General features: G+C 30.2%; 1 protein-coding gene across 4 annotated transcripts in view; it reads right to left on the reverse strand.

Annotated features, from left to right (window-relative positions):
• LOC142321544 (uncharacterized) overlaps positions 1–17,919 on the reverse strand; it is a 39,973-nt gene that overhangs the window by 6,907 nt on the left and 15,147 nt on the right. For 2 of the 4 annotated variants that reach the window (XM_075359708.1, XM_075359709.1), the window contains exons 3-5: positions 14,164–14,245; positions 9,748–9,999; positions 5,391–5,513 (exon numbers count right to left, since the gene is read on the reverse strand). In XM_075359708.1, coding sequence (XP_075215823.1) covers positions 5,391–5,513; positions 9,748–9,999; positions 14,164–14,245 — 457 coding nt within the window. Of the gene's footprint in view, positions 1–5,390; positions 5,514–9,747; positions 10,000–14,163; positions 14,246–15,097; positions 15,289–17,919 lie in introns of those variants that run through there. The other 2 variants (XM_075359711.1, XM_075359710.1) reach the window with 2 other exon arrangements.

Raw genomic sequence — 17,919 nt, forward strand, 5'->3', positions numbered from 1 at the left:
GTTAATGTAATTTACTTCAATGTTCCAAACCTTAAAAACCGGCCTTGTGATTAAAATTAAAAATCGTGTTTAATAAGTACATTATAACAGCACATTTTTGTAACTCTATTGATCATCAAAAGAACTGTCATCACTGTCGACCTCCTCCTCTTTGTTAGTAATTTGAGGACAATTTTGACAATTGTCACCAGATCATGTTCCATATGTAAGGTTGCAAAAAAGTTCAACTTTTCTGCAGCCATATCAAGTAAGTTCAAGTAGTGCCATATCCTTTATTGCAATTGCAAAATATCATTTGGAGCAGTTCTGCCAGTGCAGGCATTTTCGCACTTTAATTGGTAGAGCTTTCATTATTCATCCATCCCCAAGTCAGTTGAGAGAATGTTTTTGTTTCCAAGCCACACCTGGGTTTGGAAATACTCTCTTAAAAGTTCTCATTCAGACCATCAACTGTAGATACGAGGGAAGATAATTTAACAGCACTGTTTTTAGTGGTATCTTTAATGAAGGACTCATAGAGCATGCTGAGAAGTCTATGATACGGCTCAATTTATTTAACTGTACTTCAAATAAGAGAGATATACATTCACATATATACATGTAAAATATACCTATATACAACTATGCATACAATGTTCTATTATCCAACAGCAGGTGTTTACGTATGGTGTGCTCAGTTACTTTTATTCTCCTACCTATATCTTCATCTATATATATATAAATAAAATACATATATATATATATATATAAAATACATATATATATATATACATCACATATATACATCTCCCTCTATGAATCATGAGACCTTGCCGTCGGTGAGGAGCTTAGAGTACTCAGAGATACAAGAGGTATCTGTTGAGAGCCAGACTAAGGAATGATTCCTGAAAGAGGGCAGCAGCTCTTTCAGTAGCTGTTAAGGGCATAGGTCAGGACGACTTAACAGCCATATCAACATCACTCGGTCCTCCGAGTACTGCGCAACTGAAAGCAATGGAAAACTGCAGCTGCTTTTTTCCAAGAAATGTAGCTCTTTGGTAAAATATTCCGGAGGTAAACTAGTCCCCCGTTCGGATCTCCGGGTGGGGACTACTAAGGAAGAGATAACCAGAAAATTAAAAATAACATTCTACGAGTTGAAGCGTGTAATGTTAGAAATCTAAAAAAGGTAGGTTAGAAAGGTTGGTTCGGTGGGAAGAGGAAAACGACTTCTGGTCAACTGATTTTAGAATAATTAACTCGACTTCAAATGATGGGCAGGCAGGAGTAGGTTTCGTAATGAACAAGAAGATAGAGAAGAGAGTATAGTATTTCAAAATACATAGCGATAGAATCATTGTAATAAGAATAAAATCTAAAACTAAACCGGCAACTTTTGTTAATGTCTGTATGCCTACAAGCGCCCATGATGATGAAGTAGTGTGTATACGAAGAAATTGAAGCAATTAAACACATAAAAGTGGAAGAAAATTTAATAATAGTAGATCGGAATGCAAGCATTGGAAAAGCCAAGTAAGGAAATATAGTGGGTGAATACGGGCTGAGCAAAAGGAATGAAAGAGGGGACCGACTTATAGAGTTTTGCACGAAGTACAATTTAGTAATTGCCAACACCCAGTTTAAGAATCATAATAGAAGAATATAGACATGGAAAAAGCCAGGCGATATACTGCAAGGTATCAGATAGATTATATCACGGTTAAGCAAAGATTTAGAAATAAACTCGTCGACTGCTAAACTTACCTTGGAGCAGATATTGATAGCGACCGTAATTTAGTGATAATAAAATGTAGACTGGGGTTTAAAATGCTGAAGAAAAGGTGTCAGATAAATCGGTGGAATATAGAGAAGCTTGAGGAAGAGGAGGTAAAGAGGTAAAGAAGACTTTTGAGGACATCGCAAGTGGTCTGAGTAAAAGATTAGAAAATGTAGAAGACGAATGGGAGAATGTTAAAAAGGAAATTCTTAAGTTAGCAGAAGCGAACTTAGGCGGAACAAAGAGAACCAGTAGAAAACCTTGGATTTCAGAGTTTATATTGCAGCTGATAGATGAATGTAGAATATATAAGAATGCTAGCGATGAAGAAAGCAGAAGGAGCTATCGACAATTAAGAAATACCATAAACAGGAAGTGCACACTAGCGAAAGAAGACTGGATTACTTAAAGTGTTCAGAAGTGGAAAGAGATATGTTAAGGAGCATACAGAAAAGTTAAGGAAAATTTTGGGGTACATAAATTAAAATCTAATGTGTTAAACAAAGATGGTACACCGATTTATAGTACAAAAGGAAAAGCCAATAAGTGGGTGGAATATATTGAAGAGTTATACGGAGGAAATGAATTAGAAAATGGTCTTATAGAGGAAGAAGACAAATTCGAAGAGGATGAAAGGGGAGAAACAATACTGAGATCTGAATTTAAGAGAGCATTAAAAGATTTGAATTGCAGGAAGGCTCCTGGAATAGACGGAATACCTGTAGAATTATTGCGCAGTGCAGGTGAGGAAGCGATTGATAGATTATATAAACTAGTGTTCCGTCAGACTTCAAGAAGAGTGTTACAGTCACGTTAACTAGTCATGCATCAAAAATCATAACTAGAATTCTGTACAGAAAAATTGAGAGGTGAGTCGAAGAAGTGTTAAAAGAGCAATTTGGTTTCAAAAAAAGTATAGTGACAAGGGTAGCAATTTTAGCGCTTAGATTAATAGTAGAAGGAAGATTAAAGAAAAACAAACCAACATACTTGGCATTTATAGACTTAGAAAAGGCATTCGATAACGTAGAACGTAATAAAATCGACAAGGATGTTTCCTATCCCCGTTACCTTTTAGTATTTACATAGAAGTAGCAGTTAATGATGTTAAAGAACAATTTAGATCCGGAGTAACAGTACAAGGTGAAAAGATAAAGATGCTACGATTTGCTGATGATATAGTAATTCTAGCCGAGAATAAAAAGTATTCAGGAGAAACAATGAACGGCATGCATGAACTTCTACGCAAGAAATACCGCATGAAAATAAAAAACAAAACGAAAGTAATGAAGTAGAAATAATGAAGATGGACCACTGAATGTGAAAATAGGAAGAGAAAAGATTATGGAGGTAATAGAATTTTATTATTTCGGAAGTAGAATTACTAAAGATGGACGAAGCAGGAGTAATATAAAATGCCAAATAGCACAGGCGAAACGAGTGTTCAGTCAGAAATATAATTTGTTTACATCAAAAATTAATTTAAATGTCTGGAAAAGATTTTTGAAAGTATATGTTTGGATCGTCGCTTTATACGGAGGTGAAACTTGGACGATCGGAGTACCTGAGAAGAAATGATTAGAAGCTTTTGAAATGTGGTGCTATAGAGAATTTTAAAAATCAGGTGGGTGGCTAAAGTGACAAATGAACAGGTATTGCGACAAATCGATGAAGAAAGAAGCATTTGGAAAAATATAGTTAAAAGAAGAGAGACTTTTATAGGCCACTTATTAAGGCATCCTGGAATAGTCGCTTTAATATTAGAGAGTCAGGTAGAAAGAAAAAATTGTATAGGCAGGCAACGATGTAGGATGTAGGGGGGTATACCGAAATTAAACGACTAGCACTAGATAGGAAATCTTAAAGAGCTACATAAAAAAAATATATATATATATATATATATATATGAGGATATACTTATATATATGTAGATACAGTTATGTGTTCACATGTATTCATAAATTCTCCGAAATTTTTTGAGAAAATAAAAATTTATGCGCTCGGAAAATTTCACCGAAAAAATGCGATAAGTTTTTCAACGATAACTTTCTTTAGTTTTAAGCTAAACAATAGTTCAAAAAACCATTTTGCAGGAAATTTCAAGGGGTACAAAGGCCAGCCAGATTCCTTGAGCCCTTCGTTTTTGAAATTTGAGTTTAAAGGTCTTGGGGAAAGTGGTCCTCACATTAAAATGTAAACTTGTAATGGTAATATCTCAATCAATTTTTATCCTACAGAAATAAAAAAAAATGTCTACTGCAGAAACATTTACGTATTTTCTTTAGTTTTTAAATTATTGTGAAAAAAATAGAATTTTTTACGAAATTCAAAATATTTTTCAAATATGAATCAACTTTTTTTGATTAAATTGTAAAAGTATTATATTCAATTCCAATTCTTGTGAAAAAGTCGTTTCTTTCATTGCTGTTTCTCAACCATTCTATTTTAATCAAAACTCCGTTAGTTTTCATGCTAAGGACTTTTACAAAAGGTGATATTAAAGGTCTTTTCAAGTACTTTGAAAAATACCCTATAAGTTTTCCTCGAAAATGTTTCCGTTATTTAACGCTGAAAGATTCGCGGCTAGAGATTTCAGTGAACAAAAAGTTACCTTCAACGAGGAGTAACTCTGTTCATATTGCATCTATACAAATAAAGAAACCAAATAAATCTGTTATTTTATACGTTTCATTTTTGTTATTTATAATTTTTTCATAAAATATAAGGTTTTTGAGTTAATTGTGAAAACTCTTTCAATGGTTGGATGAAAAATTTACATTTTCAATGACAAATATCTCAAAAAGTATTAATTTATAGAACATTTTTGCTTAGAATTTCTTTTTGAATGTAATAATTTCCACCCCCAAGAAGGGAACACACATCAGCACTATATAACTTTTGTTTCTTGAGCTATTCCCAAATTAATTACTGTCTAAATTTCACCCGACTCAGTTTTGTCTGAAAGAATTCTGAGCGAAAAACTGTCAAACACTGACTTGAGTAACTTGTCACCCGTCAAACAATTCCCTAGCTTATATTCATACAGCTTTTACAGTTGAATGAATTGTCAACAGAGGGTGTTGGCCTCTGAGTTCCCAGATTTGTGTAATTGTGATTTTTTTTCTTCAGGACTATTTGAAGGATAGAGTTATGAAACAAATCTCTACATGATCGATGAACTGAAAGTGAACATTCAACAAGAAATCTACAGCATTTGTCAACATTTTGCGCCAGAAAACTTTCAATGTGAGCTATGATTGTAAGTTGCTTATCTGTATCGTACACCATGTATTTTAGTTACAAAGTAACTAAATTTTTTTATTTTAGTACAAAGTAAGTATGAAAAAATACAATAACAAAAGAATTGTTTTTGCTAAGTTAATTAATAATAAAGTATTATGTCAATAACCATCTAGTATAATTACAAGTGGTACATAATACTTGACATTATGTTCATTGCTTATTACGAGACATATTGTTTATTGCTTAATGCTCATGACATTGAGATTACTCGATTTCCTTCAGATTTCAAACATAAGAAAGTTTGTTTAATGCCAAAGGTATTGTAAAATTACACACTTCACAAAAAAAAATATTAATCAAAAAATGATTTACAAAAAAACAGTGCTCCTACCTTGATGATCATCTGTACCATCTTCTTGTAAAGACAATGTACCACAACAAGAAGAAGAATAAGGTGTTGTTTCATCCATTACACACTTCATATCTTTAAGGAAAGTTTTTAGAAAAATGGAACCTGCAACAGTTTTTTAGTAGCAGTCTATTTTAAAGGAATTTGTAAAACATATTTTTATTTTTATTGCCATTAATATTAATGCTATGCGAGTAGAAAAAAAAATGTAAAAAGAATAGGATTTCTTACAATACTTAAAAATTAAATATTATAAATAGGTAACAATTTGAATTATGATTTTAAGGTAAAAAAAATATATCCTTTCATTGCGAATTCTCAGTCATTCCTTTTTAATTTCATACTTTTATTCTTCACCAAAAACAGTGGAATTTGCACAAAAAAATGTTACAGCAGCAATTTTAACTAATTTTTAGTTTACAATTAATCATGTATTTTGTTATGCTGCTCAGACCAGTTTCCTTAAATCATCCAGGCAAATGCTGGATAGTTTTTTTTTTATTTGTGAAGCAGCATACCTACCTACATGAGTTGCCTTCCTTAAAGGTTGCCTTCCTATGTTACTATAATCTGTAAGTCGTGATCAACTAGGGCCATTTGGAAAGTTCTCGGTCTGACTAAGAAAACACACGTTTTTACAGAATTTCTTTAGGTTTCATTATTGCATCAATAACCTGAGATGTTGGTCCAGACACAGTCGTGGGGAAAGAACACTTTTGTTTTGCCAGATTTAGATAAAACCTGAATAGCACCTTTCATTCAGTCTAGTATTGAAGTATAATACTCCTCTGTTAGGTCAAGCCTTTTTCTACGAAGCCTAAGAGCACCGTACCCAAAGAACTCCAAAGAAACCCTAGCAGTCAGTTTTCTTGTGGATGGAACTATTTTTGCTTTCTTTGGATCACTTTCACCTGCTCCACCCACTGTTTAGTCTGTCGAGATGTTTGGGATGTCTGTAAGCTTGCGTACCTTTAGTGGGCAATCATTTAATACTGCAGTTTGGATGATTGTGACAATTTCATCATCATAGTGGATTTTGGCTGTTTTCAGTGTTCAACATCTTGAATGGATATTCAACCACCTTCATATCCATCTTTTTTACCATTGAAAGCAAAGAGAAAGAATCCTTTTAAGTGTATTTAACATTTTTTGTATATGCGTTGGAATTAAATCTTTTAAAACAAAGTATTTTATAACAGGTCGAACATCAATTTTATCCATTTTTTAGAAAAGTCAAAATTTGTTTTACTCGATTGCCCAAAAAATACAGCATGCCATTTAAAGGATCGTAATTGACAAATGTAATAGTCATTTGGTCAAACTTGGCTGCATCTCTATATCAGGTCTAGAATTTTATGAACAACCTGGTAAAATAGTTATTGGTTATAATCGTTAACCTATTCTCATTTTTTAAAAAGCATTTGAAATTTAGTCAGATCTTTAGTTAGATCTAAAAAGGATATACCTTCTTGAACCGAACCATTGCATTTATCATATTTTTTGTATAAATTAATAAAGAACTTTTTTATAATTCACTACTGAAATGCATATTTTATATTGTTTAATTATGGATGAATTAAAGAAATAATTATAGCCACTATCAAAAGCATGCAGCATTATAAGTAGAAAAAAATACTGCTTAATTATTAATTAAGGGAAAAAGGTACTTTTCATTAAGTTAAAAATACTCTTCAATTATACTGCTAACATGACGTTTTATAATGTAAAAAGGGTTGTTGAGGTTAGGTGCAGAATTATGAATTAATAAATTTGGCTTTGCAAAAGCTGATGTAAAATACCAAGGAAGACTGAAATAGTAGAAAGCCTGAAATATCTGCATTCACCGCAGAAACATAAAATTGCATATTTTAGCATTATCATTGTAGAATTAGTTTAAAATATCAGCTGAATAAAACTCTTCATTGTACTTTGTTTTAATTATCGCTTTCTCAAGCAACAATTATATTATTAAAAAAAATAAGATATAAATGTTTTGTTTTTATGTATAATAAACAATCATTTTAAATATGATTCCATTAGGATCTTGTAGACTATCAGAGCTAGGATGAACAATAAATGGGGGAAACATTTCCACAGTTTTTGAATATATGGCAAACTTTATTTTTTTAATACAACTTATTATGCTAACACACTTTTATTCTTTGGATATTTTCCTTTAATACTGAGACAAGTAAATAAATTTTTACTAATTTTAAATCATTAGCCTAGTGATACATTATACAGATCTCAGTAGACATGAGTAGATGTGCTATTCCAAAGATAAGAATCAGAATTATACTCCTATTTTCCTCCAATTAATTAAATTTTCCTTCCTTAAATTATATTTTCCTTCCAATTAATTAAATTTTAAAAATTGATGTGTTTATACTCCATCATTTAAATAATTATTATTTAAAATATAACTACATGAAATAAATATTAAAAATATAAAATGATTACAAAATGAATCATAGTTCAAAGGCATTAATGAAAATTATTTTATCACATATATTTATATACATGTGGAATTGAGTTGCAGAAAATGTGGGTATAATAAAAATTAGGTGTTTTTCTTTAAAGTGAAGTTGGTAGTCATAATTTTCACATTGCAAGCCTATAACTCCTGAACAGATGAGTTTAGGGATAAAATCTTATAATTATGTGTTTTAAACAAAAATTTAATAACTTGGGGATTTTTAGCTAGTTTTTTTAATTAAAAATCCCCATTAATTTTCTCACAGCATTCAGAGAATAGTGAATATGAGTTGGGATAGTAGTAAACATGCCGGTAGGATATTTTTGAACCACTCAAAAATGAGGAATGTTCCCTTTCTAAAGTTCTTTGTAGCTTCTTTACAAAGATTTAATTTTTTATAAATAAAATATATAATAATTTTTTTTTGAGTAAATGTATGATATAATTTTTTCCATCTTAATTTTTAACTACAATAAAGAAGACAAGGGTGTATTGCAGTTAATTTAATTAAATTTTAACAACAGCAATTTATATAGAACTGAGACAATTATAGAATCTTAACCAATCAAAATTATTAAGTATGATCTTAGTAATTCTGTGAAGAGAAAAGAGATCTTTTTTAATTCTGTGTTACGTCTTTTCGTCTTAGTGCTGCTATTGCAAGGAAAAAGACTATAATGAATTATAGGTACATCTGTATTAGACTTGTTGTTCAAATATGACATCCATATAATTAAGATGTATTTTATTATGAATGGTGAAATGGTGAAATTTTATTATGAATGGTTATGAAAATAACTGAATAAAGGATTTGCATTAAATTTTGCTTTAAAATGTACAGTGAAGTGGCAAGGATGTTAAGTCGATTGGGTTAGACATGCTTAGACATCAACAACTTATGAAAATGTCAGAAAAGAAAGAATATTGTGAAGAGTAATCATCGACGTTGCTGAAGAGGTAGGTATCTCTTACTGCTAGTATGAAACAATTTTGACTGATATTTTGTATATGAAACATGTAGCAGCAAAATTAAACTTTGAATTTTCAACAAAAGTAACATTAACTTGTCATAATAGGTAATGAAACATAGGTATATAGTAACACTATTGAAACAAATGTCTAATTACCCCAATGGAAGATTCCTTGAATGTTAAGTTCATTTGAATGTTAAACTTCTCCTTACTGTTCTCTTTATAATGGCATTTTCCATCATGAATTCTAATTATAAGGTTGTACGATCAACAAACAGTATCAATTAGTAATTTTATGTTGTTTATATTACGCAATTTGAAGCAAATGACCAGAAATGCAAACAAAAATTTCTTGCAGTCTGCATCACTATAATGCTTTAGCTCATACTTCACTATTGATTCACGATTAGTCAAAAATAATATCATATTGATGCTGCAGCCCTCTACAATCTCCAGATATGTCTCTGTAGCATTTCTTGCTCGCTGACAACAAAATTCTGGGATTTAGTGTATTGCATTTCTGAGGTACTAGTTTAAAGGAGATGAAGAATAAGTAATTCTCTTTTATAAAAGTTAAAATTCTCATTTTTTTATTAGACCTTGTAGTCTTTTGAATTTAAAAGCATGGTTTGATTTACATAATTTCAGGAAATATATTCTGGTTTTAATTACTTACAAACTTAACTGAATTTGTAATTTAAATTCAACTTCAAACTAAATTTCCATTCTAAATATTTAATTTTTTGGAAGTGAATATTGCTGTTAGAAAAATATTTTTATTTCTACTATTTTTACAACTTTTTAAAGGTATCTTAATTGTAAAAATTATTTATTAATGATTATAATAATCAGAATTAAAATTAATGAATTTTAATATTTATTGTTTACTAACCTGCATCTTTAACTATGTTGTCAGCTTTATCAGTCAAATGTATAACACCTTCAGGTACTTTATTCTGATTTTCTTCTTTTACCTCACTTACCTCACTTTGTGTTATATTTGTTGGTAATACTACATTTAAATGTGAAGCCTCTACAGGCTCCTCTACATTTTTATTATCTTCTTGAGTTTCCAAACTACCTTCCTCTTTGTTTGCTTCTATGGGAGCTTTCAATTCTTCATGGTACCTATAATTTCTTATTCCTAAAGTGAGTAAAACAATTACAGAATTTTAATTTATAAAATAATAATAATAAAAATAATAATAAATGAAAATATGGAAACCCTACTGTAGGTATTGTACACAGTTTAAATCTGTTATCTATTTCTTTAATAAAAAAATATTGTATATAATGGGTGTTTTTTTTTAGAGTGATAGAACTTTGAATTGAAATGAAACATATAAAAAGTTAAGTTTGAAGCCAATTGTTTTTTATCTGACAGATAACTTTGACATTTAATTTTTGTAAATAATTTTCGGCATATGTCCACCACAAATAGCTTTGATGAATGAACAAGATTCGATCAGTTCAATTTTTAACCACTCTATCAATTAATTGGGGACATATTTCATTAACACGAGTATTGTTTTGCTTCCATTGTATTAGTTGTTGCTGGTTTATCAGCATAAACAAGAGACTTCTCTTATCCCCAAAGAAAATAATCCACTGGCATTAGGTTATATGATCTTTGAGGACAATTCGCTGGACCATTTTGTGTAATAATTGTCACTAAATTGTTGCTTCAATAAATCAATTGTTTCAATAGCAGTGTAAGGTGTGGCACCAACCCGTTAAAACCAAAACTTTGCAGGTGATGCCATGCAAATTTTGAAACAAATAATCATTGATCATTGATCTGTAATGATTACCATTGACAGTAACATGCATTCCGGCCTCATTTTTAAAGAAATAAGGACCGACGATGCATTCAGCTGTAACTTTCAACAACAGTGCAGTTTTCCAGATGCAATGGAGACTCATAAATTTCCTGATGATTGGTCTTACTCCATGTATGGTAATTGTACTTGTTGACATAACCATTTAACCAGAAATGAGCTTCGTTACCAAACAAAATTTTTTGATAAAAAATTGATTAGTTTCCAATTGATTTAGGCACCATTCACCAACAAACAACGCTTATTATGGTATTGCGGCTTCAGTTCTTGCACCACTTGCATCTTTTTTGGGTGTAGACCAAGATCTTTACATAAAAGTTTCCATGTAGTGGATGGACAAAGTGCAAGTTGTTGGGAATGGTGATGAATAAACACATTCAGATCTTCTTCAACACTATCACTGACAGCACCAATATTTTCAACTGTACATATAGATCTTTGTCTTGTTGGTTTTTCATTGATTAGAGTAAATGTTTTTTTAAATTTATCAATAGTTCAACAAATAAGTTCCTGTGATGGACCATAAAAATTTTTATTTTTTTTTAAATTTTTATGTGCACCATAAAAATTACAATGTTCTATACATTTGGCGAACAGAACAGTGATTTTGGAAATATATTTCCACAATTTGTAAAAGTTGTTGTAGTGTCAATTTTTCCATGATCATTTCCAATGCTCACTGATCTGAAATGACAAACAAAATGTCATCAAAACAAAACAAATGACAACTATCTCCATCAAAAGTTCTATCACTCAAAAAAAAAAAACACTCATTACATGGCTGTTAACACTTTTTTCATACAAAATTGAAAAAAATTAATGTATTTCTCTGTTTATGCCAATTTATTATTATACATAATTAATAAATAAGTGATTTTAATTAAATGTGTAAATTATTACTTAATCTTGTCTGTAAATTTCAGTTAAATGTCAATCTAAATTATTCACTATAGACCCCACTTTTGACAAAAATTTTTTTAAAAAGCCAGTTCTTAAGGCAGAGGTATGTGTGGTGTAATTTGCAGATCTGGTAGAAATAAAGCCCTCGGTTTCAATGGAATCACAGTGGAGTTCCTTGTCTGCTCTGTTGGAATTTGTGTTGGTACTTTTACTAGAATTTTTAATAGGATGCTCTTTCCTGGCTATTTCCCAGTTTGTTGAAAAAAGGTGTTCTTAAATTGTTGTTTTAAATGGTAATAAGGAACTCAACATGAGCTCTTCTTAAAAACCTTGAACATTCCTGTCAGATATTGGAAAGGTTTTTGAGAAGGTTTTGTATCTTCATATTAGTGATAGAATGTCACTAAGGTTGAACTCTAGAAAGTTGCTAATGGATGATTAGTATGGTTTTTTCCTAGGCAGGGGCACAGAAGTTATTCTTAAGGTTATGAGCATTGTTTTTTTTAGCAAGTATCAGTATGTCTTAGGTATTTTTTTGACATATCAGGAGCTTTTAATAATTTGTGGTGGCCCTCTGCACTGTTTCAGCTGCAGAAGTGTGATTGTACACAGAATGATCTGAATGTGTTCAAGATGGTGTTTCAGAACTAGGAAAGATGCTATCTAAAGGTTGTCCATAGAGTAATGTTTTAGAACCCTTTCTCTAGGCGTTGAATTCGATTCTTTGATGCAGTTGAGGTTACCTAATTGATGATGTCATTGTACAGATGATGAGTTTTTGCTGGTTAAAGGAGATTTGAGGAATGAGATTGAATTCAGTGCAATTAAGGCATGCCAGATAGTCCACTTGTTGACCCACCGGGTTGGTCTAGTGGTGAACGCGTCTTCCCAAATCAGCAGAATTGGAAGTCGAGAGTTCCAGTGTTCAAGTCCTAGTAAAGCCAGCTATTTTTACACAGACTTGAATACTAGATCGTGGATACCGGTGTTCTTTGGTGGTTGGGTTTCAATTAACCACACATCTCAAGTATGGTCGAACTGAGAATGTACAAGACTTCATTCACACTCATACATATCATCCTCATTCATCCTCTGAAGAATTATCTAAACGGTAGTTACCGGAGGCTAAACAGGAAAAAGAAAGAAAAGAAAAAAGATAGTCCACTTATGAATTTTTCAACATAAGATGGGGTTTAACCCAGATAAAACAATGCTGTTGTTCAAGAGTAGACTGACTGTTATGTGATGACCTTATGTATCAATGGCAGATCATCAAATCAAATAAGTCCCATTACAGAAGTATCTAGCTGTTATTCTTGACAAGAATCTTTGATTCAAGGAGCACCTTCAATGCATTACCATAAAGGATTTTAATGCTTTAAGTGTTTTGAGAGCAGTTCAACATGATTGGGGGGCTTAATTTCAGAACCATGCTTGTTTCTACATAAGGGTGAATCCGAATCTATAACGTTGTATGCTACACCTGTCTGGACTCAGTGAATGAAATACAAATGTTTCCTATTGTTATCTGTGACTGGTGCCTTTAGGACTGTCTCAAGAGAGGTGGACCTTTTTATTTCTGGTATTAAGCTAATTGATATCCTTGCAATTGAACGCCAGTTACGTTTATGGCAGGTCAGGTGGACTGAATCTTTCAATGGCTGTTACACGCGTGGTATTTTTCCTGATCTGAAAAGTATGCAGGTTATTAGGTGGATTTCCCCTAATTGGCATATTACACTTTCTTTCTGGACATGGTGCTTTTTGGCCAGATTTGGTTGTATTAATTTAGCCTTGTGTCTGGAGTGTCCATACCATTGATGATATGTGTCTTGTATTATATATCTGCCCCAGGTATGAAGCCAAACGCAACAAAGTTTTTAGAGAGGTTGCGAGGTTCAATACTGGTTCTGATCTGCAAGTTAATTAGAAAACCAAAAGGGAATGAAACATAGTTGCAGGCTTCCTGAGATTCTTAGCCCTGAGGATTGCTGAGGGAAGCTGATGCTGATATGGATGTATAGATAAGTACCAACCGTTTTGGGATTGAGTCCCAGTCAGCTGAGATAATGGATGTGTGGAGAATTACATGATGAAGCTGCAGTGTGAGAGGGTGGACCAAATTATAGAGAGATATGTAATGTTTTTCATTCTAAGCTTATTCAATTTCTGATTTGTTTCTTGCTTTTTAAGTAAATCAAGAGAACTTTGAACAAATTAAATTATAGATAAAATATATTTATTTTTATAGATAAAATACTTTAATGAAGCTGAATATTTCTAAAAGGACAAAAATGTTATATAATTATATAACATGTGGTATTCTATTGTTGCTAAAATGTATATTGGTAAAAATGCAATGATAGAGATTAATTTAAAAGAATAGAAATTTACATATGTGAAAATAGATTTTGCAAATAAACAAATAATTCATTCTTAAAAATTTACTGATATGATGCATTAATTTCAAATATTATAAATGTTGTAAAATCTAATACAGTAAATTCAGTTTAAATACAGTCACTTTCTAATTATATGTTTTTAATAATAATTTGATGCATAAAACTTACCAAAAAAAAACACAGTACCAAAAATGAGAACTCCACAGAATGCAAGCAGTATACATCGAATTGACCTCATTTTTGACTCCAGCTTAGAAAAAAGGAATTTTATTAAAATATTTATATATTATTGATTGACAATTAAAATTTACGTTCTAATACTATCCCAAAAATAAATTAATCAGCAACATTATTATTGTTGTTTTTATTATTTGGAGTAATAATAAATGCAGTCTGTGTCTTATGTAAGGCACAATAAACATCTCTTATAAATTTTCATCACTTCATGTTCATTAGTTTATACTATTATCAAAACAAAAATATCATGATAAGTAAGTTAACTGTATTACAAGTTCTGTAAATAAGGAATAATTTCAGGAATATTAATTAAAACTATTTGGCTGATTATTGTATATTAAATTTTTTGCTTGTACATGAATACATAGAATAAAAATTTTGTAATATTCCTTGGACAAAAAATCCCATGTGAAAAATGGCATACACGACTGGGATTTTAATATAAGATCAAAGAGAAAATAGGTTAATTACTTAAAAGATAAAGAACTTAATTAAAGAAGTTTATGAACAACTGTTTCCAAACATGTTTATTTCTGAAGTCATATTCAAAGAAAAAACATTATAAACAAATATTTTATTTTGATTGATACAGGAATACATTTTATAAATCATGTCAGGAATGAGGAAAATTGCTACTCCATGAAAATACAATTTAAAAAAAAAAATTATAATGCAAGACTAACTGTATGTCTGCAAAATATAAATAAATATTAGTGATATTTATTAAAAAATCTGTTCATCCATATTTTAACAGTTTATTTGAAATGTTATCAGTTAATTAATTAATTAACAAATAATAATAATAATAATAATTAAAAATTATAAACATAAACATTCATTTAAAAATATAAATTCCTTATCATACCACCTCATCCATAGTTTTCTTTAAAATATAATTATTTTAACGCAGACATAAAGTTTTTTCAATTGCTCAATATGTATTTAAAAAACTTCATTCGTTTCATGTATATTCTGTGTTTACATTGAGACACCGTTGTTTACGATTCATTTAAGAAAAAACAGAATCATACCACTCAAAAAACAACAGTTTCTTGCTATTACTTCCACCACTTTGAATGATCATATACATTTTCGTTATCATTTTTAACGTAATCCACCTATCATCTGTGCAAATAATCTGCTGACTTGTTAACTCAATGATGTCATCAAAACATGTTTAATAAATTAAAGTAAAATGTAATGATGTAAGTATTTATGTTTATATAATTTTAAATACATGCAAGTTACTAAACTGTGGTAATATTTTTCTTTATTTAATAATAGAATATTTATGAAAAAATATTAATTTTGTTTTATCTTCTATTAAGGCAATTCATTTAAAAAAATGTATCTTTTCTAAAAGACTATAAAAAAGCTAAGGCTATGAATTATAATAATCTATTCTCTAAAAAAATAGACACATCAAATAAGTAAAGATGCATTTACTTACATTACATGAATAACACTATTTTCATTAATAGTGTTTGATTTATATCAATTTCAATATTGAATATATTTTATTAAAAATATAATATTTGTACTGCATTATTCATACAAATACTAAATAGATACATAGACATTTATGTTATAATTGTTATATGTTATATTAAAAAAAACCACTCCAACTTTTTTCTGGTAAGTGGTTAGCATCTTTCCCTTATGTGATATCATCTTTATGACATATCCAGTTAAAATAAAATTTTAAGCCAAATTACTGGAAGAAAGTATTTATGAGTTGAAGTAATAAACTGGGTGTAAAATTTCCAAAAGATGAATAGAATATTTTAATTTGTATATGCAAAGTGTTATATATACGAAGTATGGTACCCTTCAATAAATTTTCAACTGTTAAACATAAAAATATTACATTTTAGTAAATATTCCTACATTGAAACAATCTATTCTGCAATATGATTCCAGCCCTTAAGCAGCAACTCAAAAATTTTAAACAGAAAGGATAAGATTGTAACACATAATTTTAAAGGTCATTGTAAAACAAAAAAATTGTAATATAAAATGTTTAACAACATAAAATAAAATGGTGGCCATTTAATGTTTTTTGCAGCTAGTTTCAAGAGTGTCTAGTTTTTTAAATGTAGACACCTAAATAATTGCTCAAAAGGGAAACACTTGAAAAATAACATTTAGAAAATGTTACTATCACAAAACTATGTTTCTCAGTATGAGACTGTTATTTCAAGTGTACATTTGGCTACTTTGAAACTAGCTATGGAAAAATTAAATGATGGGCTCATATGTATACATAATAAATATGCAACGGCAGAGTTAGGCTCTCTCTGTCACATAAGCTGTTTAAAGCATTAAGTGTAAAACGATTATTCACAAAAAAGTAAATAATCCTTTAGACCAGGAATTTGATCATTTAAGATCTAATCATCATTTAAGATCTAAGATAAGACTATGAAAAGAAAATGGCTAGACTTGATATTGTATCAATTTACAAATTAAGGGATCCACATTTAGCAGTAGTTCTACATCAAGCCCAAAAATAATTTTAAAGTTGAATAAATTAGAGTAAAGAAAGAATAATAATTTTATAAATGGGGAGTTGAGAGATAGTGAATAACTAAGAAGGATTTTGTAAATACAACAAAAGAGATGTATGGAAAGAGAACACAGACAATAAAGAACCATATTTTCATTGAAACATCAAAAGAAAGGAAAAATGAAGCAAAGATTGCTGCAAAATGAAAACAGTAGACCAGAAAAAGAAAGATTCTTTGAAAAAGCAAAAGGTTGTGTTGAAAATATACTTTTCAACACAAAAAGATAGAACAGTGATAACACTTAGGGATTTTTCGGTACAATAAGATTTTTCATTATAGGCTTCCAAGTTCAAATACTGGAATAAAACACAAAGATGGCCAAATTTTAAAAGGCAGACAGAAAATACTGAATGGGTGGAAGAATCGTGTTGCTGAATTGTTGCTTTCCCAAAATAAACAACTACAAGAAAGTATTAATTATTGCAACTATTAATATTTCTACTTATTACAATTAGAATTTGAAAAATGAGGCAATAAAGAAATTTGAAAGATGATAAAGCAGGAAGCAAAAGAAAATTGCTAGATATTGTAGCAAACTCGATATTATAACAAAGCAGTGTTAATTTGTTAACAAAAAAAGACACTGTAGACTCCTCCAATTACACAGGAATACCTTTTCTGAATACTATTTATAATGTTATTTTAAAAATTTTACAATATTATCTCGCATCACGTATAGCACCAATCAATTGAGATGACCAACCAGGGTTTATGAAAGTAAAGTCAACTGCAGAAGAGCAGATTTATTGATATATTCAGCCTGGCAATCTCAAAATATTGGGAATATAACAATGAATTTTGTGAGATTTTATTGAAGTATACATATGATAGTGTAGATAGAAAGAAATTGAAAGAAAGTTATGAAAAAGAGGACTTCTATAATTTAAAAGTTTGGTAATTTAAACCGTCAGTGACTCCAAAACATAAGGTCATAAGGTCAGATTGAAGGTGAGTATTTGAGGCTTTTATGATAAAAAGAAGAAGAAGAGTCTTGGTCAATCTTAGTCTGTATAAGACTATATCATGTTGCCTAGTATGTTTCAGTCAATAATTATTAATAGAAATCACTTATAAAGAAACCAGAATAGCAAGCTTAATATGAGCTTAAAAGGCTCAAAAA

This window comes from Lycorma delicatula, chromosome 3, assembly GCF_047948215.1.
Source record: "Lycorma delicatula isolate Av1 chromosome 3, ASM4794821v1, whole genome shotgun sequence".
In the NCBI taxonomy this organism is placed as follows: Eukaryota; Metazoa; Arthropoda; class Insecta; order Hemiptera; family Fulgoridae; genus Lycorma; species Lycorma delicatula.